The 27,709-nt window shown below is 42.9% G+C and overlaps 1 protein-coding gene across 2 annotated transcripts in view; it reads left to right on the forward strand.

Annotated features, from left to right (window-relative positions):
* The window catches only part of BORCS5 (BLOC-1 related complex subunit 5), a gene marked incomplete at its 5' end in the record, with an annotated part of 33,838 nt that extends 6,481 nt beyond the window's left edge, over window positions 1-27,357 (forward strand). The window contains 3 exons of one of the 2 annotated variants that reach the window (XM_083615995.1): window positions 8,531-8,688; window positions 15,365-15,416; window positions 23,346-23,553. In XM_083615995.1, coding sequence (XP_083472121.1) covers window positions 8,531-8,688; window positions 15,365-15,416; window positions 23,346-23,416 — 281 coding nt within the window. In that variant the 3' untranslated portion in view covers window positions 23,417-23,553. Of the gene's footprint in view, window positions 1-8,530; window positions 8,689-15,364; window positions 15,417-23,345 lie in introns of both variants that reach the window. The other variant, XM_083615994.1, reaches the window with a different exon arrangement.
* Between the last annotated feature and the right edge of the window lie 352 nt (window positions 27,358-27,709).

Raw genomic sequence — 27,709 nt, forward strand, 5'->3', positions numbered from 1 at the left:
CCTCCTTCTGAGGAGGGGAGGTGCAGGTATTTAGGGCTTATTCTTGGCTCTTTGTGTGATAAATAAATGAGTGTAGTTTTTTCTGCCACTTCTGGAGTTGGTTGGAGGAATCCAGATTGGGAGGATTTGGAATCAATAGGTTAGCTTTGAGAGAGTGATCATTTTGATCATGGCTATTTTGTCTGAGAAGGTGAAGTTGGCACTGTTCCATTCAAGTAACTGTTGATTTGTCGCCACAGGGGCTTGTAATTGTGGAGGTATAATTTGTTGAGGTTTCTGGTTATTTGAACCCCTAGGTACCTGAATTTGGTGCGGCAAAGTTTTATCTTTGTGATGTTGGTGAATTCCTTTTGGGTATGCGTGTGTGTGTGTGTGTGTTGAAGCACATAGCCTCAGTTTTTGCAAAGTTTACTTGTAGGCCCAACACCACTGCGGATGTGTTGAGTTGCTGTGTTTATGGGGTCTGGTGTCGTGACCATCAGGTTGACCTGCGACCCTAGTTTATAGGTTTTACCTTTTATTTCCACACCCTTGATATCTGGGGCTGCTCAGAGTCGGATTGCAAGGGGTTCCAGGGCCAAGATGAATAGGAAGGGAGACAGTGGGCATCCTTGTCTTGTGCCTCTTGGGATTGCTATGGTATTGGAGTCCATATTGTTAATTCTGCATTTTGCTTAGGTTTGGGAGTAAATTTGTAGGAAGTTGGGCCCAAATTTCATGTTAGTTAATGCTGCTAATAGATATTTCAATTCTAAGCAATCAAAGGCTTTAAAGATGTCTAGGGACCTGATCGCCAGTGGGAGTTTGGTCCTTTTGCTGTGTTCTATCAGATTCAGTAGTTTCCTCCTGGGGTCTGTTACATTGCAACCAGGAACAAAGCCTGCCTGGTCTGGGGTGATAAGTTTGTGGAGGAAGATTTTTAGGCGGTTAGATAGGATTGATGTGAATATCTTGTAGTCTTAGTTTATCAATGAGATTGGTTTGTATGATTCTATTTTGAGGCTATCTTTGAGTGCTTTGGGGATAGAGACTATTTTGGAAGACACCCAGGTTCTGGGGATGAGGGCCCCTTTTATGATGTTGCTAAATAGGCGGGTCATCAGGGGTTCTTTGATTCCCCCCCCCCTATAATTCTGCTGTACAGCCATCCGGGCCTGGGGCTTTGTGTGCTTTCAGGTTTTTGAGTACCGTCTCTATTGCCTCTGGGGTGAGAGGGCTCTCCGTGAATTCTTGTTCCTCTGCAGATAAGGTTGACATGGTCAGCCCTGCTAGGAGTCTTCTGATTTCTTGTTCAGTTGGGTTGCAGGAGGTGTATAGGTTGGCATAAAATTCAGCAAATTCTGAGGTTATTTCTTTGCTGGAGGATGTCATATTAAAGTCTTTTTTAGTGACACAGTGTATTCCTGTTTTGAGTAATTTTTTTCCTGCATCTATTTGCTAATAGTCTGGAGTTCTTCCCTCCATATTCGTAAAAGCATTGTTTAGAGTATAGGATGTTAATCATTGTTTTATTGATTTCTAGAGAGTCATTTTCCCTTCTTTTTTGTTGTATAAGTTTAAGGAGTTTTATGAGTTTGGTTTTTTCGGCTCCTGTTTTTTTGTAGTGTGATGAGAGGGTCGTAATGTCTTGTTCCAGTTTACCAATTTTTGAGGAGGTTTTATTTTTTTTTTAAAGGGATGCCCTCTCCTTTATTCAGGCTCCTCTGATGACTGCTTTCATTGTGTCCCAGAGGAGGGGGGTTGTAATGTCGCCCATATCGTTCTTTTGGAGAGTTTTCAGTTGACTCTCTCTAGCTAGTTGGCTTGTGGTTAGGATGGGTCTGAAGGACCACGATGGGGTAATTTGTGCTTCCTCTCCTATTTTGAGGGTAGCTTCTACTGGGCCGTGGTCTGTGGTTTTAATGTTACCAGTGTTTGTTGTTTCTACCAGGGGGAGCAGGCCTTGTGTGAGCAGAATGCGGTCCAGTCTGGACATTGTGCCGTGGAGTCCAGACTGGAATGTGTGGCTGGTGTCTCCTGGGTTCTTTTCTCCCCAGATGTCATGAGACAACCAAAGGCAGAGCTCAATCATAATCAGGGTAAAAATACACACCACATGTTCCTAGAACATGTAGATGGAGCCACTTAATCAGGTAGTAATAATCCATTGACTTTATAAAAAGTGTGTCTGGCACACAAATTGCTGCTAGGGAAAAGCAGTCTTATAAAACCTCAAAAGGCAAGTTAAAAAAAATCTATGAAAACCTCAAGTTCAAAGGATTATTAACAAAGCTATAAAAAATGCAGCCATACCAACCTCAGAAGTTTAAAGCTGCAACACTATTTTCAGGGCGTATACCAAGCCAAGTGAATCTCGATCATTTGCCAGATACATACATTGCATTTCTGTAGTTTCCTAGAGATTTTGTGAATCCTAAATATTTCCAGTCACAGCTTCCATTTTCTTATATATGATTTGATTCTGCATCTTAAAGAATGGGTCAATTAAAAGAAACAAACCAACCCATAAACCCCTAATCTGTATAGATACATGGGGGGGGGGTAGCAGTTAATAGCATGTTGTCAATTCCTAATCTTTCTCTTCTGTTCCTCCATTGATGACATTCCTAATCGAAAAACATTTTGAATTGTTGGGGGCCCTTGCCATAGGGCATTGCACCATTGAATATTGGCTTCCATGCAGAGGCCGCAATGCAAAGGCTATAATGGCAATGAAACAGTGCAGTTTGAAATGGGCTGATAGTGGGACCACTCAGGTAACATTTCCAGACCTGCCACGCAGCATGATGGCCTGGCCTGGGATAGCTCAGGCAATATAGCAGTAGAGCTCGGTCGTGGGTTCCAGCCCCACATTGGGTCAAAGATTCCTTCATTGCAGGGGTTTGGACTAGATGACCTTTGTGGTCCCTTCCAATTCTATGGTTCTGTGAGGTGACATTGTGAGGGAATGAAGGGATAGATGAAGACAGTGCCAGATTGATGTTGCAAAACTTAAAGTGCTTCCCCTGATTCAGATTAACTTCCTCCTCTCCCAGGACTCTTGTTAGCTGCAAAGGGGGCAAAAAATAAGATAAAGCAGCTCTTGTGTTAGAAACTTAAGAGTGCAACAACTTGTACAAGATGTGAAAAGATGCTGGCTTTTTGGTGTGCTGCTGAAGTCAAAACGTATCCCTGTTGGTCTTAGTTTCAGACTTCTGAGGGTTGAAGCCAACCTGATTCTGAAGAAATGTCACTTTGCCCTCTGAAGCGTATGCATTGTATATATTGAAATTCTGCTCATTCTCCTTAGGCCAGTAATATTCCTGCCTTAGCAGAATGCACACACACACAGAGAGTGCTGATGGAGAAAGTTTTTCTCAGTATTTCTGTTGTGATCATTAAGCCCCTGAGCTGCACACCCTAACTCATCTGCCTGCGTCTCTGCCCTAAATAAGCATTCATTTGGACAGTTTTCCTGCAGGAAAGATTTAAATTCTTCTGCGGCAGGTGATATTGCCTTTCATTTCACCAACATTTTAGTTTACTCGTTAAGTGTGGCATTGTAGGAGTATTTTGCTACCTATACAATAAAAATTGAGACATTTCGCTAAAACTTGCTGCACAATTTTTCATGTGCCTGCAAGGGATAATGGTATCAAAAATACCTTGATATGATCATGACAGTAATACCCCTCTTAATTTTCTTTTGCATCCAGCAAGTCTAATCCTGATAGATCTACATAGTCAGAGAACTTGTACATGTCCAGAATTGTTACCTGACAAGCAGTGTGTGTAGCCGGGTGCTGTTGTAGCAACAGAAGACAAGGATGCACAACCTCTTGCTGGTCTTGTGCTGTTCATCTGCTGGCAAGGCTGTGTCTGAACTGTACAACTTCAGCCTGCCGCTGTGGCCCCACACAGTTCAGTGCTCTCCATGCAAAAAGAGAAAGAGTCCTTGCAAATAGAAAGCTAGCTCAAACCATTCTGCCCCTCCCCCCCCCATCTAGAGTTCTGTGGAGGATATTTTTTTATGAAAGAACATTCAGTCATATGAACAGTCAGACGTGGCACAGCCCAGACACAGATTTACCAAGTTAGTGAGAAACTACTAAATCAGTTTCGTCGTGTGCTGGGAATATGGTCATAACTATGATGAGCCTTAAATGTTCTGCCTCTAGTCAAATTTTCAGGTATTTATTTTAGGCTTGTTGCTATTTAAATGTGCAAATGAATAGTGACCAGTTCCTTTGCTGTGTCGTCTTGTAGGGACTTCATAACTCTTATTTTGCACTTGCATAAAATGATTTGGTTTGTGTCAGATGGCTGTTGTGGTTGCTCAAGAGTAACCAGGCGGGACTCCGGCCGGTCTTTTACAGGCTTTATTTTGGTGCAAACTATTTACAGTGAAGAGCATCATAAGTTCATGTCTGACTCAGTCGCTAGCAGAATCCGGGAGTGGTCTGTTTTTGTACCTCCCCCAACATAAAAGTTTCGTTACCCCCAGCCGTTTCCGCCCCTCCCTGCGCCTCAGACTACTGCGCAGGATGGGCGATGGCCAGGGCGTGCTTCCCTCCTCTCCAGCTTGCTCAGGAGCAGGGTTACGGCTCCCACTAGCATCCTCTGGTCCTTCCACCTCTCCCCCCCTGGAGGTGGGGCTTTCCTCCTCGCCGGAAGAGGAACTGCTTTGCAAGATTTTCGGAGGCTCCCTCTGACACAATTGCCCTTCTATCTCTTGCCTCTGAGCCGATGGCAGTTCCCTGACAGTTTGACTCTTGTAAAAATGTTGTTCATAGGGAGGGTGATTTATTTAATAGTTTTAATCTTGGGTGTAATCCTGTATTGCATTTTTTACCATCTCTTTCTTCAGTATTGCACATTCCTTATGCAAAAAGACTCAAAAGTCACACTTGCTGTTGGGGGGGGGCGAGGGGGGAACGAGTCCTAACTCCTGACCAAAGGCGTCTCCTAAAGACTGGTGCAGGGACCTGAAAGTGTCACGTCTTTATTTTTAATGCTTCTTCCAGTATAATGACTTCTTGCATGAGCAAACCAAGTAAAGAATAATGAAAAAGAAGCAGCAAATGTAGCCAGCAACGAGGTGCCAATAACCTTGAGACTTTGAAACTTTGCAAATGTTTGCTTGAGTGAAATTCTCCTGTGTATCACCAAATAAGAATGAGCTGAGGTCACTCTTGGCAAGAGCAGGACTCTCTTTCCCCCTGCACAAACAGCATAACATGAGAAGAGGGAGTGGGTGAAGGAAGGGGGCAGGAAAAGGAATCAAGGAGGACTGGATAACATTGTAGACATAATTTTTGTTTGAACATACTATACATAAAAAAGCAGCTTGCTTTGTTTGCAGGCTTTGAGTACATAAATATACAAAAATTAGGGATGCTTTTGCTGTCTTTCTACGCCATAGTATAACCATGGCACAGAATTCCCTACTTAAAGTTGCATAATTCTTTGTGGTTCTTGTCTGGTGATATTTTGGGGGCTGCCCTGATTTAAGTCTCCACTCCAGCAAAATTGCCAAAAATCAACAGCAAAATTTTGCCAGGCTTATGAAACTCATGGCAACTGACGTTTGTGAGTAGTCAACTGGCCACCTGATAGCTTGAGCCAGCCTCTGGCATCTGGGCCTGAGAAGCCCCTACTCCTAAAGAATTTTTCTGCTTTGTCACTTTCTCCTTTGTGAGATGAGGCACAGACCCCAAAGCCCCTTAAAACTTTCCTATATGCACCCTGTGAGCAGCAACGCAATTATGGCCGTTATGCCTGTCAGGTGTCTGCACTGGCAAGTGGAAGCCCAGGAAGGCAAGTTACAGACAGGCATCCGGACACACGCAGAGAGCTGCCAAGCCAAACAAAGGAGAGGGCGGAGCAGTATCTGTAAAGCCATGACAGCAAGGCATTTGCGGAAGTTCAAGGGGAAGGGTACAGGAGCAGCTCCCCAGTGGCTGTTTGGCAAACTAGTTTTATTTTTATTTGTTTTATTTTTAAAATTTCTATACTGCTTTATATTTTTAACCAAACTCTCAAAGCGGTTTACAGCATATTAATTCAATAAAACATAAATAAAACAATCTGAGGAAAGTCAAATACAGAGTATACAGTCAAAGCAACATAACAGAAAACTAAAATATTTTCTTAAAGATTTCAAAATAAAACATTACAAAGGAGGTCAACTACAGAATACATATTTAACATAGTGGGGCTGGTGAGTCTGGGCCTCACCCCCTAGGCCAGGTGGAAAGGGCCTTGCGGGGAGCGGCCTTCGTGCCTCGCAGCCGGGCCACGTTCCTAGCTGCAGATCAGGCAGCTGGTGGCACAGGTTTTTATTTTCTTTAAGCTTCCAGTCCCATTGACCCACATGCCCTCTAGATGTCTATAGATTTCCCTGTGCAAATTATTTTACCTGGGCCACATTGCCAAAGTTGCTGTCATGTTAATGGTTTATGTGGTCTAAAGGGTACATTGCAAATGCTCTTTGTAGTGCCTTGTCTTTTGTTAAAATGTGTGCTTTGCCATGAAAGGCATTTAAATCTTGTACAGTGCACGTAAGTAATAAGGGGACATATGCATACGATTCCCAGGGAGTTTTGCCCCTTGAATTAAATTTTGCACGCACAGTTTCACATTTGCCCCCACAGCCATTTACTTTGTGAGTAAAGGTAAAGTACAAATTAGACTCCCCCCAAAGAGCCCCCCCTGTGTTTCTCTGGAAGGGATGGCGGAGTGCTTCCTGACTGGACTCCGTGGGCAATTCTGCACCCACCCCTTTTATGTAGAGTTGCTTGATCCCAGGAAGGGAAGATTCAGTGTAGGCAATTAGGGTAGAGAAATACAGTATGTGATGTAGTGACACAGCAGGCACCCTCTTCTGTGGGTGGGCCCACAAGAGGCTTTTTAAATATGTAATTTAATTTATGTGGCACCAGCACTTCTCTAACAGCACACTGGATTGGGAATAAATAGTCTAAACTACCTCGCTCTTTATTTAGAAACTGAATATCCAGAGGTGCTGTGTGTGAGAGAGTAAAACAGCTTTATGACTATTGAATGTGGGGAAGGGGAGGGGAAATAGAATATGATTGTTAGCAGACCTTCTGCATGGCTTTTCCTTTTTATAATTCAGCCACCCATGTTGTCTCTGCCTCCCAGAATATGATTGCAAATAGACACTTGGAAAAGCTGAGAATACGTTGCTGTTTTAAAAAACGAATAAAGCAAGGAAATAGTGTTACTGTTCTCCTGTTAATGTAAGAGGCAACAATTTCAACAATTTTTTCTAGCAGCATGAGTAGAGTATGCGTGCAAATTACGTGGGGTGATGTCCTGGGGTTTGCTCCTAAAGCCAAAATCTTGTAGTCAAAGCCCACTGGGTTCAATGACGGGTGGGATTGCCAAAGCCTTTTTTTTTTAAACTCCACCCTCTTTTGCTTCCCCCCTTTTGTACATTTTTTGCCATACGTGTATAGCTGAATGCACACAAGTTAAATGTGCATCAGTTGTGGGCTTACTGTATTCCTAATGGAAGATTTTTACATGCATGATGAGTAATTACTACCTAAGTGTCAGTCACTAGTTTCCAGAGAGTTCTGCCCAAAGCAATACAGTTATACCTCGAGTTGAAGTAGCTTTGGGATAAGTATTTTCGGGTTGTATGCTGCGGTGACCCGGAAGTAACGGAGCACGTTACTTCTGGGTTTTGCCCTTCGCGCATGCACAGACGGTCAAAATGATGTCACGCGCATGCGCGGAAGCGGGCGAATCGCGACCCGCACGGACGCGGGTTGCGTTTGCTTCTGGATGTGAATGGGGCTCCGGAACGGATCCCGTTCGCATCCAGAGGTACCACTGTATACAACATGTGGGCTGACAAAACACAGTAAAACACAATAAAGAAATAAATGCTGTAAACAGGCAAGAACGCCACGCCAGCAAAAATGGTCTGGTTTCTTTGGAGTCACAATAATAGTTTGCAACACACAGAGTGGCCCTTCATGCCCTGGCTGGAAGGAAAGAAAGAAAGAAAGGAAAAGGGAGTCAGATAAAATCATTGTGGTGATTCGGAGGTGTTTAGTCCATCAGGTCATTTTTTCAATACCATGCCCCCACCCCCCGGTCAGTCAGCTGACATCACTCTGATGGGTGGGCAGAGGGTAGAGTTCGATTTTGTGTAAGCTGCGTATACAGTATCAGGTTTACTCAAGTTCCCATTGCAGGCAGGTTTCCCACATCTAACGCAGTGCAAACGCCTTTCTGATCAAGGGAAGGGTTCCCCCCTCCCTTTTAGCAGTGTCTTGCTGCCTGCAAGGTGCTTTGAAGGCCTTGGTATCCTACATGATAGATCACCAGTAAGCTGTTGAGCTGCTTCTGGATTTGTCTTTGTGTAACATGGTAAATGGCACTAAGAACAGGCTGATTACAACTGGGGATTTATGTGGAGATGCTGTTACATGTGTTTTGTTTTTGATCACACCAATCGCTTTGCTAGTTCTGCTGTTAGCCATTTTAGTAAATTCCGTGGCTGTCAATTTTCTTCTAGGTCTTCTCAGTGGGCAGACAGCTCCTACCAACATAAAACTGGAGAAACTGGATTCTCAGCAAGTTCTACAGCTCTGCCTGCGATACCAAGACCACCTTCACCAATGCGCAGAAGCGGTTGCCTTTGACCAGAATGCTTTAGTCAAACGCATCAAAGAGGTATGGAATATGCTGGGGTTGGAGAAGCAAAGGGGGTTCTGTGAAGCCATCTTCAACAGCTCTTGCCCTTTTGAGGCAAGAAAAGCCCTTCAGCTTTCCCACTTTATTCCCCCCACCTCTCATTTGTAACATGACTGGAGAAAACTGCTCTATAATTATGTCTCTCTGGGGGAGAGAACAGTAGTTTAAAGCAGGTTAAAGTCCTATTTACGCTAGTTGTGTCGGACCAAAGTGGTGGTGTTAAAAGGCGTTGCCCTGCTCCACCCCTCTTCCCACCAACATCCACTCTAAGCTGCTTCTGTCACAGCTTTCCTCAGTTCCATCCACGCAAAGGTCCATCTGCCTCTCCAGCCATGGAAGCCCCTCTTGCCAGCTTCATTGAGGGAACCCCTTTATGGAGCGGAGGAATCCTCAGTCCAGGCTGTCATATGCGTTTTGGTCATCACTTTTGTTTTGATATTTTGCTTGGTTTAATGTATTTTTATTACACTTCATTGCATTGTAAATTACATCATGGAGACTTTATTTTTGTAGTAAAAAGTGATATACAAGTTAGATAAATCAAAGCAAGCTGAACTTTCCATTCTTCAGCTGCAGTCCTACTTTCTTCGTGTATCATCTGTTTTAGATTATAAACTCCTGTAAATACTGACCAATTTCTTGATTGTGTACATCTCCTAGCTGTTGTAGATGCTTGATAGTTGGCATTAATATTGCATTTGAGCAAATATGTGGAGAAAATCATTGACCAGTGAATGTTGTTATCACTTAGATTGTTAGATCATTGGCTTGTATTACACAATTCAACATACTCTGTTCTAAACAGGTAATAATTGTGCAAATGTCACAATCAGTGTTTCTGCCCAACTTCCTTTTGCAAACTAGATTGTACCACTGTCTCTTTTCTCTCTTATTTTTCTCCCTTTCTTAAAATAAGCAATGACCATAACATGCTATTTTTATTGGGTGGTTGCTTAATCTTTACTTACTTTCCATACAGGGCAGCCAAGATTCATAGTTAGCATGACTCAGAAGTCAGAACTTCCATATGGCTAGATGAACAATAATGTGATTCACTGCATTTATTGAATGCCTGCAATCATTTCATGCTGTGTTGAATCCCAGTTCAGATGTGAACCATTTTTATTTTTTAAAAAGTATTTTGGTCAACACATAATCTGAAGCCAACTAATTACACAAGGTGTGAATGTATCTGCAGATGTTGATGACTCAGATTACTTCGATATCCAGCAATTTCTTTAATTGCCAACTTGAAGAAACTGTGCTAATTCAAATAAAGCCTGTAAACCTTCTTGAAACTAGATTCATCTTTCTGTCATTCTCTGATGGTGACTGCTCTTGCTTTTAGTTTGAGTGGAGAACTAACAGGGAAGTCTAACTGCCAACAGAGGGAAACAAAACAGCTTGTACAGTGGCACCTCAGGTTAAGTACTTAATTCGTTCCAGAGGTCCGTTCTTAACCTGAACCTGTTCTTAACCTGAAGCGCCACTTTAGCTAATGGGGCCTCCTGCTGCCGCCGCGTCACCGTCGCATGATTAGGAAGTCTGTTCTGCACAATGGTGTTGGAGGAAGTTACCCATTACATATCACACGAATGCCATATCTTAGTGTCCTTTAGGTACTTGTTGAAGACTTTTCTCTATCAGCAAGTCTTATAAGTGAATATTGGTATCCACGTTCATATCTGCATTGGATTTGAAATTGATTTTATATATGGTAATAGTTTTTGGTGGTTTTTTGAATAGTTTTGTATGTAATTGGGTTTTTGTTTTTAAAATTGTTTTATTTACGTTAAATGCTTTTAAGTTATCTCATAGGAAGTGATTCATGAATGAAATAATAATGTTTATTTTTTAACAACAGTAGCCTTCACGCTAGATTCCCCCAAGCATTCATGCTGCTGGCTTATTCCCTGAAAACAGAGAAGTAGTTTAGACATGCCTTGAGGAAGTGTGGTAACAGAATTTCAGACAGGAAGAGAGCTCTCTACATGGGACTGCCTGTACTGGCTATCTGAACTGGAGGCCAGTGCAGTGCAGAGAGGCATTTGTCACATAATGTGTCTGTTTTCAGCGCCTGTCCTACGCAGCAGTAATTAAGGCCTAGTAGGAATGGATGAGAAAGCAGTGGCTCTCCTGATGTTGCTAATGATGGATGACCCTTCCATTCTTGTATGGTGCCCAGTTGTTGTATGTAGTCACTGGAGCTGTAGACCCTGTAAGTAAACACCAGCCAAATTCAGTAGTAAAGAATGAGAGATTGGCACTGTGCCACCTTCCCACAAACAGAGTTACTATTTAGCCTCCAAAGAACAGAGCGGGATGTTATTTGTGGCGTAACTTTTTTGAAAATTGGAGTTGACTTTCCATTACCTCAGAAGCTTATACAAACCAGAAAATAAATGCTCTGGGCACTATGCACACACCACAACTACACCCACCCAGCCCATAAATGGTTTCTACTAAAGCCAATAAATTGCTTCTTTGAAGCATAATTGTGGTGTGCGGGGCACAGCAGGGAAGAGGCTGGCAACAGCCCTGAAATCACCTACGTGCACTGCAGTTAGGCTTGAAAAAGCCTGTCTACTGGGTAAAATAGAAGGCTTTCCCAAGCCTATCATGTTCCAGTCTTCCCATGAGAGAGGTTGTGGGCATATTGGGCCCTTTTAAGCCTCTGCCTCCAGACCATCTCTTTCAGGCTCCACCACATTCTGGAGAACTTCCAAGTCCTTAAAGGGTCAACCTTCTGGGATGAAGATGGGCCCTTCTTCTCTATTCCATAGCTCCATGTGCTGCTGGAGCCGTGAGGTACTGTCAGCGGCATTTGTTTTTTCAGGAGAAGGTTCCCATGAGGTCCTGGTGGTATGGAAATTCTTCTGGGGGCTCAGACGTAGTGGTCTCCTGAAGCAACAGACAGGGCCGTCTTAAGCACTTCCAGTGCTGTGATGCAAAGATCCCTCCAGCACCGCCGCCCCCCCCCCATTTCCCAGAGTTGTTGACCTTTTTTTAGGGAGCTGACACCCGCTTACACATTATCTCTGCTTGGGAAAAGAAAACAGGAAACATAAGCAAACTTTTTTTAGTTGCTCATTTATTAACAATGCACCTATATACACACTTATATAGTCTCAGATGCGTGTGGGCCAGCCAAAATCTGACAAGTCACTCCTGGTCTTAAATTGTCCCAGCAAAATGGCATAGCTTAACCTTGCACCAAAATGAGAAAAAATGCTGAACTTCGATACACCTCAGTCAGTAAAGCAGGAGACTCTTCATCTCAGGGTTGTGGTTTCCAGCCCCCCATTGGGCAAAAGATTCCTGCATTGCAGGGGGTTGGACTAGATGACCGTGGTGGTTCCCTTCCAACTCTGAATGGTTCTGTTATTCTATCTGAAGGGCTGTTCGCAGGGAAGATGGAGCAGACTTGTTTTGTGAGAGATGCTTGTGCTGTGATTCCTGCGCTGGAGGGGGTTGGTCTAGAGGACAGTGGTACCTCGGGTTAAGTACTTAATTCGTTCCGGAGGTCGGTACTTAACCTGAAACTCTTCTTAACCTGAAGCACCACTTTAGCTAATGGGACCTCCTGCTGCTGCCCACGCCGCCGGAGCACGTTCTCATCCTGGAGCAAAGTTCTTAACCTATTTCTGGGTTAGCGGAGTCTGTAACCTGAAGTGTATGTTACCTGAAGCGTATGTAACCTGAGGTACCACTGTAGTATTATTATTATTATTATTATTATTATTATTATTATTATTATTATTATGAGTGGGAACTAATCTTCAGGCAGTAGTAGACTAATCTTGTGGCAGTAGTAGACTGATATATATATATATAGAGAGAGAGAGAAACATAATTTTATTAAAATTTTATGGTGTGCACGGTATAAAAGTAAAAAATGTAGGTAATAGGAGTCATAAAACTAGAAGGAAACAATAATTAATTAGTGCAAGTCTGACACACTTAACTACTGTCAGTTCTTACCAGATGAACCCTCAAATACTGTGGTTTGGGACCGCACCATGTAGCAGTAGTTTTTGACTAGCAGCGGAAGCCAAAATGAAATGACATATAGACACTGCTTCCCCCCCAGGGTGTACTCAAGGGTACGCAGTACCTGTACCTCTTTGTTTTGGGGGGGTTAAAAAGTGTAACACTTACTGTAACAACTTCATTATGAGTACTGGTACCTATTTTTCTAGGGGAAAAAAAGATGACATATGGTCTGGTGAGAAATATGAATATGAAAGATTTCCATGATTGTTGCTTCCTCCACATCTTGCTGGTATTCGGTTTATGTTTAGCAGCATACAATTCCAGTATGAACAATTCCAGTGATTTGCGCTCAAGAAATCTCTACTTTCAGAGAGACCTGTGGAAGAAAGTTACAGCAGATAAGAATGTGCTTATATTGGCTCTAGAGAATATTAAAAGATCATGGCTTTGCCCATGAAAGAAATGGATCACAACACAAAATTGGTGATCTAGGAGGCAGATAGCCAAGGGAAGACCACCCTGTTAGTTCCTGAGATCATCAGATGAAGGCCGCCTAGTACTGCAGCCTTCAGAAAATGAATCGTGCTGAAGGAGGGTCTTCATAGTAGTAGCATCTTCCATCTGGAACAGCGTCCTCTTAGAAATAAGTTATGCGCCAATGGAATTACGTTTCCGGCACATCTTGAAAACGTATCTGTTTATTCAGGCATTTCCTGGCCATTAATACCATTCACCCAGATGGCTGGTTGCTGTGATTATTGTGAATTGTTATATTATGGTGGATCATGTATTATTGTTTTAATGCAGTGGTAAGGAATATTTTCCAGCCAGAAAGCTGGATCCTGCGTTCCCCCACCCCCAGCAGACCCCTTTGATAGCTGGGTGGGTCCTTAGATATTTATTATCTGCAGAGATAATTTCTTCATTAAAGAAGTCATAGGAAAGGATGTTCGGGAACAATATTTTGCTCAGAACATTATCAGGGTTCTGTATACTCTCAATAAAAATCCCATTCCAGGAAAAGTTGAATTCCAAAACCCATATGTGTTATGCAAATTTTCCTAATTTGCACAGTTCTGCAACTTTTAGAGTTTTGCATTATTTGTTCTTGTTTTGCTAATTACAGATTTAAAAAAGCGCTATACAGGACAGTGATCCTAATTCTCACTCAACTATTGGAAAACCTGTTTAGCTACTTCTCTGGCTTCTGAGATTCCTCCTTATGTCACACCTTCATATGTATATTTATAGCCACAAGAATTAGAAACTTGCTTTTCCTGTAAGCTGAAGTTCCTGAGACATAGCCTGTGTTCTGGTAGACTGAGAGCAGGTACACAGCCCTAATTATATTAGGAGGGAGGTTTTAGCCCTGCTGTGTTCTTGTAAATGTACCAGTATAGTGATGTCTTTGTATTGAGTTGTGGTCAAGATAAAGCTACATAAGTGGAAGAGAAGGCGCTGGATTTGGATTTAGAGAATAAGCCTAGATGAAAGGTGTCTGTTTGGTAGCTATCCAGGAAAACACTATTTTCAATTGACCCTGGCTGTTCAGCAGTGGGGTGAAGGCTTCCTGGCTGACTTTGTGTCTCCTTTGTGTTGTGTATTGTTGGTTGGCTTGATTGCCATGTTTCTTATTGTATTGAACTTCAAATTAAGTTCAGATGCTACATTTGAAGAGAAAACTCAATTCTGTGATCCGGAAGTTTGAAGGCACTTTCTTCCCTTACCATGCACAGAAGGTAACTTGCAAATTGAACTCTTTTGTATTTATCAGCCCTCAGGATTCCCTAGTCTTCCCAATCCTGGTGCATTTTCAATCTGAGGATTGGATCACAAGTACCCAGAATTTTGTCTGCACATAAATGCATTACTAGAGCATTTAAAATGCTACTGTCAATAATGTGGTAAGGGGAGGAGAAGATATTGCTGCTGCTTTCTTCCTACTCTCTCTGGAAATTAGCATGTGTACAGGATTGTAGAATAGATACTAGCTAGGTTTTAACCAAACTTTCATTTCCTCAGGTATTAGTAGTCTGTCCTTCCTCATTCCAAAGCCTTGGAGTGAATTATAATGTTAAAAACAAGAACCTACACACCACACAAACCAAACAAAATCTCCAGTTCTCAAGGAAAAGAATGCCAGCCCCCCTCTTCTGGACCAAGCTCTTCTGGACCAAGTTTTGAGAAATCTCCAATAGAAGAGAGTACCACAACTGTAGGGCAGCCTCGGAGAACACCTCTCTGTGTGTTGTTGCTATTCCAACTTGGTTCTTGAATGGTAAAGTCAAGGAAGCAGTTTCTGCTGATCTGTTAACAGTTGTGAGATAATAAAGCAAGCAGGTGGTCTCCAATGAGTGTTGGGCGTAAGGCCTAAAACTTTATGCAGCCCAGAGCTCCTTGGGGAGGAAGGGTGGGATATAAATTCAACAAATTCAGCAACAGTGGCAGCTGTGAGCTGGTAGAACAAACCCAGCACCTTGAAATGTGCCTTGAATTTTTTTTGGTGGGGGGACCAGGTTCATAAGCTAATCTGCTTGAACGTTTGCCCTTAAATTCCAATTTTTTGTCCATTTGATTTATGGCTAGGTTTATCAAAACCCTTAATTTACATTGTTTAAATTCCATATTTCCTCATTTGAATGAAAAGTTTTTCACTTCTTAGGAAACAAAGAGGCCCAGTTTCTGTGAGTCTCCAGGTGAAATGAATTCCAGAGGTGAGAGACTTTCCCTAAGTATTTCCTGGACAGCTTTATAGATTGTGATGACTCATAGGAATGTGGAAGTGGATTTATATGCCAAACCCAGGCCATTTAGGTTTGTGTACATCGTGGCCACCATTTTGACCTCATACTGGAAAGCAACAGGGAGACAGTGGAGACCCTAAAGTCCTGTTTCAGGGCACTCTGTGCAACTGAACCCCATCAGAAAGTGGGCTGCAGCATTCAAAGAGCAGTCAATTTCCTGCTTATTAGTTGCCAGCTTTGGATGTTGTAATCTCAGTCCATTTTATACACCAGAGCATTGCAAAGCCATCCCAAGGCACTTATTTGGAGTCAGCCTTTCAAAAACCAAGAGTCCTTGTGTTGCTCTGTTTAATGAGGCATACGGTACGTGGTTTTGGTAGCATTCTAGCTGGCTCCCATTCTGCAGCCCTGTCTCATTAGGTGGGACAATCAGTTTAAAATTATGGCTTCCATTTGCTTCCATCCCAGGCAACAGTTGACCTGCTGGTGGTCTGTTTTCCATTTTGCAATTTTGCAATTTACATGGCTAACCCCAGTACACAAAAGTCCAGTGTATCTATTTTTAATGGAAACTTATGCACAAAGCTTAAATTGTTTCCATGCCCAGCATGCTCTTTTTAATTTTGTTCCATGTGTGAAAAGAAAGGAAGCCACAAGAAAGAACAGGGGAAAGTGATAGTTTCAGCTCCTGCGTGAAAAAACCCCCAGGCTTTGTCTACATGACCAAATGATAATCTTGAATTTGAGAACTTGCATTATGAATTTGGGGAAGAGCAGAAGCCTTTTAAATCACCAGTTTAAAAGTCTTGCCAAAAAGGTGTATACACACACACACACACACACACACACAATCACAACCCCTATAGGAAAATGCACATTTACCCCACACTTTCTGTACTACTGCAGAGGAGCAGGGGAATATGCACATAACCTCACAAGAAAATTCACATTCTCTTTGTGCGGGGGTTGCAGCAATGTGTTGGGATTGACTCACCCACAAAAACCCTGCTTGTTCAAGTGGTTTACTCATGTGAGCAGTGCATCGCTTGCATAGCATGCTGCCCTTTTCTTTCCAGGAGCTGGGAATGGCAAGTTCCTTGTGTCATCTTGTAGAAACGTGCTGCTTCCTTGAGTAGTCCATTTCTTTCTTTTTTTTTTTTAAATGATATTTATTCAAAATTTCATCAATACATAAAAAAACAAGAAAAATACAGCGAAAAAAAAGAAAAAAAGAAAAAAAAATTAATCAAAAAGAAAAAACCAAAAAGGAAAAAAAAGAAAAATACAAGTCTCAAATTACAACTTTTCATTTGCTTATTTCTTAAACTTCCTCACACCTCCCTTTTTGTATTCTAGTTTAATTCATTATTCCAGCAAATTCTTCCCATGTTTCTCAATTTTAATTTAAATGATTAATCCTTATAATCTATCTTATTTATTAATTCAACATAACCTTTCCATCTTTTAATTTAATCTGTTATTCAATTTACCTTAATCTCTTTAACCTTATCTTATCTTAAAAATCTTAAAATTTCAAAATTAACATCATATTCATTCATATCTCCTTAAATCATTTCTGCTAAAGCCAATTTGGTTCCTTTCCAGCATATTCCCTGGTATTTCATTAAAGTTGCACTAATTCCAAAATTAACAAAAAAAAAATTTCCCTTGATATCTCTAATTTTTATCCAACGTCCCTTCTTCCTGGTTTCGGGTCATGTCAGTCCTTTCTGTCCATTAAATCCAGTCCATCAATCTGGTGTTCTTATGTCCAAGGCCCTTAAGTCTCTTCTAGGCCCCTTCTGCGCATTTTCTTGTCCTTGTTTATGCTTACACGCTTCTTTGTCTGTTGTTAGTTTCTTGGGGAGTGGGACTCCGGAGGGTTCCATCCGGTAATAATTTCCGTTTTCCTTCGTCAGACTGGCCCCTTCCCCCCAGTCCCACTCCCTGTCGTCATCTTTGTAATCCAAAAAGTATTTATCCGAAAGATGGTTGTTCACCTGTTTCATAGTCCCACTAGAGTTAAGAGCTTCCTTGACTTCAAACACATCCCAGCACTCTCCAAGTTCAATCTTCCAACGCAGTGGCTTTTGTTCCTGCAGGACTTTGAATCTCTCCATTTGTGTTGTTTGAGGAGTAATCACTGCCTCTTCCTTCTTCATCTGCCCTTGGACTTGCCTTGTCAAACCAGATTCTTGAATTGGTCGCTGTATAACTTCTTTATCCTTATTCCCTGTTAAATCATATTCACTGGCCACAGCACTCAACGACTTGGATGATGGACTCAAGGGCATCCTGATCAAATTTGCAGATGACACCAAACTGGGAGGGGTGGCTAACACCCCAGAGGACAGGATCACACTTCAAAACGACCTTGACAGATTAGAGAACTGGGCCAAAACAAACAAGATGAATTTTAACAGGGAGAAATGTAAAGTATTGCACTTGGGCAAAAAAAATGAGAGGCACAAATACAAGATGGGTGACACCTGGCTTGAGAGCAGTACATGTGAAAAGGATCTAGGAGTCTTGGTTGACCACAAACCTGACATGAGCCAACAGTCTGACGCGGCAGCTAAAAAAGCCAATGCAATTCTGGGCTGCATCAATAGGAGTATAGCATCTAGTTCAAGGGAAGTAATAGTGCCACTGTATTCTGCTCTGGTCAGACCTCACCTGGAGTACTGTGTCCAGTTCTGGGCACCACAGTTCAAGAAGGACACTGACAAACTGGAACGTGTCCAGAGGAGGGCAACCAAAATGGTCAAAGGCCTGGAAACGATGCCTTATGAGGAACGGCTAAGGGAGCTGGGCATGTTTAGCCTGGAGAAGAGGAGGTTAAGGGGTGATATGATAGCCATGTTCAAATATATAAAAGGATGTCACATAGAGGAGGGAGAAAGGTTGTTTTCTGCTGCTCCAGAGAAGCGGACACGGAGCAATGGATCCAAACTACAAGAAAGAAGATTCCACCTAAACATTAGGAAGAACTTCCTGACAGTAAGAGCTGTTCGACAGTGGAATTTGCTGCCAAGGAGTGTGGTGGAGTCTCCTTCTTTGGAGGTCTTTAAGCAGAGGCTTGACAACCATATGTCAGGAGTGCTCTGATGGTGTTTCCTGCTTGGCAGGGGGTTGGACTCGATGGCCCTTGTGGTCTCTTCCAACTCTATGATTCTATGATTCACTCATCAAGTCCAATTTTTCATGCATCAAATTCATTTTCTCATACAGCTGCTCCAGCAAGGCATTTGTCATGCCAAGGGCAGACACCAAACCTTCCTTCCAGCTCATTTCTGTTCAAGGTCGAACGGCTGGTCCCACGATCCAAATCTTGCAGCTGTAGAGTCGAAGTAAACTGCAACAACAAACTGACAGGCTCCCTCTAGGGGACACAGTTTCTATTTGTATCCACTTTTAAAAAGTATCCAACAAAGGAAATTACTTTCGATTTCAAATCCTTTCGATTTTCAGATATTTTGTATCTTTAAAATACAGAAACGCAGAGGGTAGCGTTGAAGTTAATTTGTTTCTCTTCTCTTTTTTTGCTATCTGTCAAAGTGCTCCACTTTCAATCAATGGACGTCACAAACAATTTCTGTCCCGACACCCCGTCCCCAGGTTTGGGGCGATGGAAACTTAAATTCCTTTACTCTGCTCCTGCAGGATTAAACAGTCAAATCCCCCCTCCCTTTTCTCCTGCTTCCAAGGGGGTTTTATTGGTTATAGATGCAGGAAATCTCCAACTTTAAAGCAGTTTTCCAGGCTATTAGGTTGCAAGGTCTTTGCTTCAATCTATATACAAAAAGCGGAAGGCGGACTTCCTGTTTAAACCTTCCCGCTTGTGCCTAATTCATAAATTTTGCGAATTTCTTGATCCAATTCTCCGTTTTTACTCACGGGTACTTGATTTAGAGTCCGAATGTCATCAGGAAAAAGTCAGCGCTCTCCGGCGATGGCTGCGCGGCTTCCCTCCATGGAAATAGCGATCGGTTTGCAGCACCGCGCTGCTCACCCCACTTCACTCCGGAGCCCCAAAAAGGGGTTTCCTCATGAGTAGGGGAGGCGCTCTTGGTGCTCTGCCGAACCCCACGTTCCCAGGCTTCTCCGCCTGGGATTTCTAGCGGGCCCCCGCCTTCGCCGCGGCGGGAAGACCCAATTTCCACGGAGCCCGTTCCTCCAATCGGAGGAACTCCGCCATTCGTTGTTGGCGCTAACCCGGAAGTCCTCCTTGAGTAGTCCATTTCTAAGGCCAGTTTCTTTGTCCAGCATCTTTGGTATATGTGCTGCCGAAGCGAGCACACTTTGTCCAGCATCTTTGGCCCATGAAATGGATGCAGCCGACTCTCACTTGCCCTTGACTTGAAAGTGTGAAGCAACCTCTACTCAACAGGTTTATGTTTAATGGAAGGCAACTCTTAGAATTTCTGTAATTGTGTGTCAGGTTCTATCTAGGGAGCTATTAAAAGGGGTGAAGGAATTGCAATCCCGTATCAGTGTCTAGCGTACTTTGGTTGACTTGAATGCAAGGGGCCTCTTTAAAATTCTGAGAGACACTTTTAAGGCCTGAGTGTCCTGCTCAGCATAACGTGGAGAGAGACTGAGATTGCCTGGCTGAACTCTCATTATGGTCACTAATTTCAGCAAGGGATGATTTCAGAGAGTTTGGAATATTTCTGCCAATTTTGAATGAGACTCTTATGCTTGAGATTGTTCACTGAATGACACAGTTTTAAATAATGGAAGCAGGAACTTGGCCTGCCATGAATTTGTTATGACTGACTAACAGCGGAAACTCTGGGTTTTCTTTCTTTCTTTCTTTCTTTCTTTCTTTCTTTCTTTCTTTCTCTCTCTCTCTCTCTCTCTCTCTCTCTCTCTCTCTCTTTCTTTCTCTTAATTACTTCACTTTTTAACAGAGATGGTAAAAGGCAATAAATCATAAATGTACAGTTTTCATGAGGCGCCATGCAGTGCTTTTTTCCTTAAAAAATGTTTAGGGGTACTCTCATTTTCCTACTCATGTTGAAATACTGCCCCTCAATGAGGCCAAACTTAGATTCACAAAATGTTAAGGGGTATGCGTACCCCTGCGTTCCCCGAGGGAAAAAACCTCTGGTGCCATGTATGTTGATACATTAACAATGTAAAAACAGACAGAAGAATTTGGTAGAGTTAATTCAGAAAGCAAATAAAAATCCATGAACATGCATAACCTTCCATACATGTGTTTAATGTGTGCAAGTACATTAACTATAGGTTTGCTTTGTTCTGTCATTACTCTGTCAATGTTGTGATCTCTCCAGGTATGGGGTGTTCAAATAAATTTAAAAAGTGCAGGACTGTAGTTGAAGTTCACCAAGGAGCTGCTCTGAAAAGAGCTGTCATACAAAACCACCAGTGCAAATTGCATGCGGATGGGTGGTATTGTGGTGGTGTAAGCCAGTCTGAAGGTGGTGGGCCCCAAGGTTAGAAAAAGTACGAGATCATATTCCCAAAACACCACTGGTGGGATTGCGAAGCAAGATGGGCAGTTCACCAAGGAGAGGAACTGAACTTTATTGCCTGAATAGTGCAAATCTAACATTGCCATCAGTTGGCATGTCATGGCTGTGATAAAGCTTATAACAATTTTAACCAGCACAAGCACAAGCTGGTTAAAATACAGTATTATTGTCTAATAAAAAGCACAGGGAGAAATTGGTGATATTGTTAGCCACCAGTACAGTACCTGGCTTGTGTCAGTGATTCCCAATCTCTGTGCTGCAAGAAATATGATGAAGGGGACCTGTGATTCCATAGCACCTGTTCACAGATGAGGCTGCCCACTTGGCATGAGTATCTGCTCTGGTCTTGCTTTATTCAGATAAGTCTCCACTATAGTTGGGTGGTTCCAGTTACATTCCGACGTTCAGTCATTCCTAGAGTCAAGGCACAGCAGAATTAGCTACCCTCAGAGGAGGAGGCCAGTTGTGTGAGTTGTACTTCTGAACTTGCCATCTCTTAATCTAGAGTTATGCTCAAGACAGATTGAGGGAGGGGCTCTTCAGAGGTTGACTAACTCTAAAAAGTAATCATTTTCTAGTGTAAGTGTGCCTCCAATTTTATTTTTTATTTTTGGCGGGTGTTCCCAAACATTTAAGAAGCACAAACCAGTGCACGAAGCAAGGTTACATGTGTCTACTTGGAAATTTCAAACCTATTATTGGGAGATAATGCAGTCCAAATTTGTTGGAACACTTTTGCTGATCCACCCCAAATCAGTGGTGAGAAAATGCATTACCTCACAGAAGTTAAAACAAGAAATGGTTTTTCTGGAGGTGGTGATTGTTTTACAAGACCAACTTCTGAAAGTTTGGTGTATGACTAATCCTTACTACATTGTGTCTTTGTATATCTTCCTAATTTAAGAGAAGTGTTCTTTGGGGGGGGGAATCTTGTAATGTTTGGTAGGACCAAGGCTTTTTTCAGTCCCAGCACCTCTCAGGTGGGCGCCATTTGCATTCTGAGAGAACGAGGGAGGTGTTCAGGGTGAGTTCCAGCACCTCTTGTGCTAGAAAAATAGCACTAGCTAGGACTAGCCAGAAGTTTATTTCTGCCTCTTATTGTTATGGCACAGTTCCATCATGAGCTAAGAAAGCACAGCTCCCTGCCCCAAGGAGTTTACAAAGGGGCAGTAATACAGGGGGAGAGGCAAAAAACCGGGAAGACAAGGAAGGAGCAATGTGAGAGGTGCAAACAAAAGGACAGGTTTTTAAAAATAGTTAATGACTTGTCAGTAATCTTGGTGGTCGCTGTGGAAGAGGCGGGAAAGCTTTCTCAGCACAAGGACAATATTCCCCAAGGGCTTCCATCGGGAGCTCGCATGTCAGTGGTGTGCAGGACTAGAGGCTTGTGTGAGTGCCTGGAGGCGGTTGGAGGATGGGTGGCGGCTAACAGATTGAGGTTGAATCCTGACAAGACAGGAAGCGGGCAGGTGTGAGGGACTCCCTGGTCCTGAATGGGGTAACTGTGCACCTGAAGGACCAGGTGCGCAGCCTGGGAGTCATTCTGGACTCGCAGCTGTCCATGGAGGTGCAGGTCAATTCTGTGTCCAGGGCAGCTGTCTCCCAGCTCCACCTTGTACGCAGGCTGAGACCCTACCCGCCCGCAGACTGTCTCGCCAGAGTGGTGCATGCTCTGGTTATCTCTCGCTTGGAGAGTGGCTGGGGGGACCCAGCCAGATGGGCGGGGTATAAATAAATTATTATTATTATTATTATTATTATTATTATTAAAGCGAGCAGAATAATGGCAGCAACTATTGCCTCTGTACAGTTGGCTACATTCCAGTCATGCAAAAATCAGGAACTTTCTGCACTCCTCTCCCCATGCACACCCACCTGCCCACACCTCTTGTATATCCGTATTGTGAGGAGCGGGCTGTGGTTGAGATGGGCCGGTTACAAAATCCAGGGAAAGTGTGGGTGGGAAATGGCTTCAGAGTGAACCAGAAAGTCCTTTCTCAATTGTCTGGAGAAAGGATTTATTTCCTGGTTAATTTTGAAGACACTTCCTAGTGTGTGTGTTATCAGCTGATTATTGGTGCTTGCAAAGTGCAGTGCTTAGGGCTTTGTAGGGACCACTGATCAGCAGTGCCCGCAACCCCTTTTTGGCCCCAAACAGCTTCGTGGGCCAAATGGGACCTGGCAGGACTCATTAGGGCTGCCGACTGGAGATTCCTTACTGCTGTGCCTGGCCTGGTACAGCTAACCCCCGTACTGTTGGGAGCTGGGAGAGATGGAGGGCAGAGGAAAAGTCTCAGGGGCCACATTTGGTTCCACACCCACAGTCCATGGAAAGAACATCTCGTTCCTCCAAGAGGTGACTAATTGAACACAACCGTCCTGTTGTTTTTGTAAACAGATGGATCTTTCGGTAGAAACCCTCTACAGCTTAATGCAGGAGCGCCAGAAAAGATATGCCAAATACGCTGAGCAGATCCAGAAGGTCAATGAGATGTCTGCCATCTTGCGTCGCATCCAGATGGGCGTCGACCTGACCATTCCCTTGATGGAGAGACTGAATGCCATGCTGCCCGAGAGCGAGAGGCTGGAACCCTTTACCATGAGCCCTGACAGGGAGCTCAAGCTGTAGTTTTCAGTCATCTTTTCCCTGGACCCTACTTGATAAGGAACTTACTTGGAACACGCTTCACAAGCCAGAGTGAGTAGAGCAGAGGTATCAGTTCTGTGTTAGGTAGAAAGACTGTGTTTGGCTTGCAGGGAATGTTAAATACACACATCAACTTGGAATGAAATGCCATTTCTTACCTCTCCTGCTCCCAGCTGCTGCCACCACTGCCTCCACCCACCAAAACATTGCTTTAACAAGGTTCAGATTTAAACCTTCACATCCTTCCTCTACTGTTGTGCACATTAGTGTGCTTACTGAGGAATCCTTCCAGCTGCAGAGGATTCTGGGGCATGCTCTAATGTAGTTTTTCAACTGTTTCTTGTAAGATTGGTGTTGGCAAACAAACTGCCCACAAGAGCTTCACCATCATTGCCAGCCTTCCTCTCTCACACACCTGAATTCTACAACTCACTCCTAGCAATTCCAGCATACACATGAGTGTGAAAAACACAGAGAAGAGGAAGTTTGATGGTCATTGTTCTAGAGCAGGGTCCCAGTTTGGGCCATGAGGCCATTTCCCCTAAACCATGTCCACCTGCACATCATGTGTGGGGCAGGTAGAGACATGGCTAGATTCAGCTTTGCAACTTGTTCACACAGCCAGTCTCTGCAGAAAACAGCATTTCCATCCTGTGCTAAGTGCTTTCCGCCATTATAGGGCAAACCCCCTTGTGCTGCGGTTCCCAAGCGCCCAATAACCAGTAAGCTGTCAGGCACTCGAGAAGCGCTGTGGAAGGGACTTTGACAGAGGGGTGAGACAACCTGCCTGCCAATCATATGAAGTCACAAGTCAATCTGGTGATTGATAGGTGAGTCATCTTTCCCACCTGTTGTTGACCTGTGGTGGTGGGCAGGATCTCCCTCCTTTAGGGTTTTTCTTTAAATTGGCTTCTTATTTTATAGGGCTATTAAATGTGCAACTGCTTGAGCTATGTGACTATCACAGCTTTGCAGGCTGCAGAGCTAGAGCCTGGGTGATGGTTTAGGCTGGTGTTTCCAACACCTGAATGAAAGGAGTGCCTCTTGCCCTATCCTATTAATTTGCTTTGCCAGACGATTCTTAACACGATGGATAAAGCATGACGAGGCAAGGTTATGTCCACATCCAAAGGAAGCTGTAAAGCCTGCTAAGCTGGGACAGGTTGGCTCATATGCCAAAGGCACCTCAGAGGTATGCCATAAAAATGCTGGCTGGGTCTGAGGAATCCTAATATTGTCATATTATCCAGTTTTGTTCTGGCACACTCGAATTCCCTCTTATCTCCAAGTCTTTGAAGGAGGGAATGGAAAGTTGCTTTTATCTGTTATTACTTAGCTTGAGAGATGAATCCAAGAGTGAAAAGGAAAAAGAAGACACTTGATACTCCTCTCTGTGGTAGTAGGGTCTACGTGGGAGTAGCCACTGGAGAAGGGACTCCTGGTGGGGAAAAAGGAAATCTGCTGTATTGCTCCAAGGCTGAAGAAGGGATTGGCAAAGTCTGTCTCCTACAGCTCTTACTACTGTATGTTTCCAGTGGTATATGTATATGTAACCACTTGTTCTCAGAAGTGTGCACTCTTCCTTTGGAAAGGAGAAGCAACCTCTAAATCATGATTAAGGAAGTGAGAGGAAAATGTCTAAAAAGGGCTATGCTTAACTATCAGAAATGATTATGAATAGTAGGAGAGCTTTTACCCAAATACACATGAGCAATCTGTGGTTCGAGGTCAGCGACAGAGTGCCTCTTCAGCTAGCAGAAGTTCCACACAGTGCCTACGCAACATCTTATTTTAAGGAATGCTTTTTCCAAAGAAGCTATTCACCAGGTCCTTTTCAAAAGTAACCCTTGAGTTATGTAGTTCATGCCCCCTTGAATCCTGGTTGGCACACTCCTGCCCTCCCTTCTTTTAGAGGGAAGTATTTTATTGTGCCTTTTTTCTTTGATTTTACCTGATAGTTTTGGAGTTTGACAGCTGTACCATTGTTTTATATTTTTGTCTTCTGCATTATTTTGTTGGCACAATTGCTTATTAATTCTAAATAACTATTTTGGTTGAAAATTAGTATGGTAAATAAATAATAAGCAATCTTACATGGATAGCTGCCAAGGTGTTGCAAAAACCCCCAGATGCAACCAAAAGTGGGGAAAGGGTTCAGCTGTAGTTCTAGAAGATTCTAATGTCATATTCTGATTGCTTTACTTTCAAAATATGGCCTGGTCTCTTAAAAATGGATGCAAGTAAGTGTTATTTCTGCATTACACTTTTTGTTGTACAACACAACTCTAGCTAAGAAATAGCATTTAGCAGACCAGCTGGCCTTTGAAATGCTAAAGCCATGTTTGGAACAATATGCTCAGTGTTGCCAGATTCCAGCATTGGTAGTCAAAATGCATACACTGAAGGCTGATAACATGTTCTTTGGACGCATTATTCTAAAAGCTGTGCTCTAGGAAAATGTTATCACACCACTTTGTTTCTCATTTTGGGGGACCAGTTCTGCTTGCTTTATTAACTACAGTTCTAGTCAGGAAAACCTTTGAGCTATTTTCACTGCAAGTCATGTCTACTCAAAAGTAAGCCTCATTTAGTTCAATGGCTCTTACTTTTCAGGTAAGTGGGTACAGGATTGAAGCCTTAAAGTATGGAGGGGAAAAATAAATGTCTTCATTACTCATTCTGCTCCAAGCATGTATTCACAAAGCCGTCCACCATGGTGGAACTTGGTAGGCAAATGCATTGAATTCCTGAAATACATTGAATTGTATTGGGTCTGTTGAGAGCCAAATTTGGCACAGTGTTCCATTTAATTATGTGTAATAGCAGTAGAAAATGTAACATGTACAAAATATATTGTGCATTGGACTCCTGCGTAAAAGTGCAAAGAGTTACGTAGTTAGCGAACCATCAAGGCAGGTGGGTATTTCGGTCCAAGCAGCCGATATGCCCCTCGTGAGCTAGCAAGAGAGATGCCATATGCAGATTTCCAGACTGGATTGGGAACCCGGAAAGCATATCTGCTTTGCAGTGTGTATTTGGCTATGATGCAACCTCATCACTCTTAAATGTTAAGCATATTTCTATCCAGGTGGAATGCAGGTAGAAATGCATCTCTCTAACCATTTTCTCAATCTGCATTTGCGCTTTTGAGTACAACTGTTATCTACTGTAATAATTTAATTCTTGTCTTGAGGAAAACCTGTAGGTGATCCTTACTGAGACTTGGCTTGCTAGGGTACCCAGATGTTAAAATGCTCTGCAGTGAAAACACATTGCTTGCCTACTTTTCCTAGATCAGTGATTTTCAAAGTGGAATTTCCTTTTGGGGAAGTTGTCCCTCCAGGGGTCTGTGAAATGTGATCCTATGCTGTAATTTCTGCCCTCACAGTTCTGTCTAACACTTATGAAAACTGTGCTCTAGAACATGCCCCAGAAACTTCAGGGAATCCTCCCAGGCAGATGTGCAGCGTTCTTCAGGGTTTTTAAGTACTTGCTGAAGGTGCACATTTGGACATCTAATGTGTTCATATTTTTAGGCCTTGGAAATAGAGAAGGGGGAATCAGTGGTGGTGAAGCAGTTTCTGACAGCTTTGTGTCAGGTGCACTGTGTAGTTTCCTTTTATTGCAATGCAACTTGTACAAATTTGATGGGTCTTGCATTACATTGTGTGATGTAGATGCTACTCTAACACAATGTTATTTCAGCTGGGAATATTTATTACTGTTTGGTTTTATTATTAATTAAAGGACATGTGACATGCCAGCTTTCTTCTGGGTTGTGTTTCTGGTGTTTGTTTTTTAAGAACAGCCCAGCTGTTCTATCAGCAGATGGAAAACCCTCCTTACTCCCACCATTTTCCAAAAACAGAGTCCCCTGAAGTCCTGTTGCTATAACTCCAGTTGTTCCCCACACTTCACTTCCCCCTGACTTGACAATTGGGAGTAAGATGGTGTTTCTTAGTTGGCTGCATTTGGCTTTGTGTCTGCCAGTTGCTGACCTGTGCTTAAAAGAAATATTTTAAGTATTTGTATATTATAAAATTGGACTAAGTACAGACTGTGACTCCATAGTGATGTGTGCTAATACTACTGATCTCCCCAGAGTAATGTTAAAG

Source organism: Podarcis filfolensis, assembly GCF_964270895.1.
Source record: "Podarcis filfolensis genome assembly, chromosome: 5".
Lineage (NCBI taxonomy): Eukaryota > Metazoa > Chordata > Lepidosauria > Squamata > Lacertidae > Podarcis > Podarcis filfolensis.